The sequence below is a fragment of the Acanthisitta chloris genome, unplaced genomic scaffold, assembly GCF_000695815.1.
Source record: "Acanthisitta chloris isolate BGI_N310 unplaced genomic scaffold, ASM69581v1 scaffold26227, whole genome shotgun sequence".
Lineage (NCBI taxonomy): Eukaryota > Metazoa > Chordata > Aves > Passeriformes > Acanthisittidae > Acanthisitta > Acanthisitta chloris.
The window spans coordinates 5620-6232 of NW_008684638.1; the positions used below are offsets into that span (position 1 = coordinate 5620).

Here is a 613-nt window from a genome sequence, read left to right on the forward strand (position 1 = left end):
ACTTGTTGCCCCCACCCGGTCACTTTCCGCTCCGGCCGCTGGACCTGCTGCCTGCAGCCTGCCTGCACTGGTAAGGGGTGGTGGGTCCCCTCCCCCCCGCTGGCCCTGCTGCCTGCAGCCTGCCTGCACTGGTAAGGGGTGGTGGGTCCCCCGGGAGGGGGGTGTCGGGGTGCCCCCATACCCACACTATGACTGTTGTTGGCAGCACCTGGGTGCAGCCGGACCCACAGCACAGTGGTGCTGGACGAGTGGAGTGACCCTCTGGACCTTGCAGCAGCAGCACAGACCCTCTACAGGCACCTGCGGTGCTGCCTGCAGCCTGCCTGCACTGGTAAGGGGTGGTGGGTCCCCCGGGAGGGGGGTGTCGGGGTGCCCCCATACCCACACTATGACTGTTGTTGGCAGCACCTGGGTGCAGCCGGACCCACAGCACAGTGGTGCTGGACGAGTGGAGTGACCCTCTGGACCTTGCAGCAGCAGCACAGACCCTCTACAGGCACCTGCGGTGTGTCTGGGGGTGTGGGGGTCCCGGGGGACGTTTGGGTGCTGGCAGGCAGGGTGGGAGCATGCTGAGGGTCCCTGTCCTTCAGGGTGGTGTAGGCTGGGGATCCTG

General features: G+C 67.2%; 1 protein-coding gene across 1 annotated transcript in view; it reads left to right on the forward strand.

Moving 5' to 3' along the window:
• RASAL1 (RAS protein activator like 1 (GAP1 like)) overlaps positions 1-505 on the forward strand; it is a gene marked incomplete at both ends in the record, with an annotated part of 5930 nt that extends 5425 nt beyond the window's left edge. Inside the window, 3 exon segments of the mRNA XM_009079424.1 lie at positions 6-10; positions 12-70; positions 406-505. Of these exon segments, the coding sequence (XP_009077672.1) occupies positions 6-10; positions 12-70; positions 406-505 (164 nt within the window).
• Between the last annotated feature and the right edge of the window lie 108 nt (positions 506-613).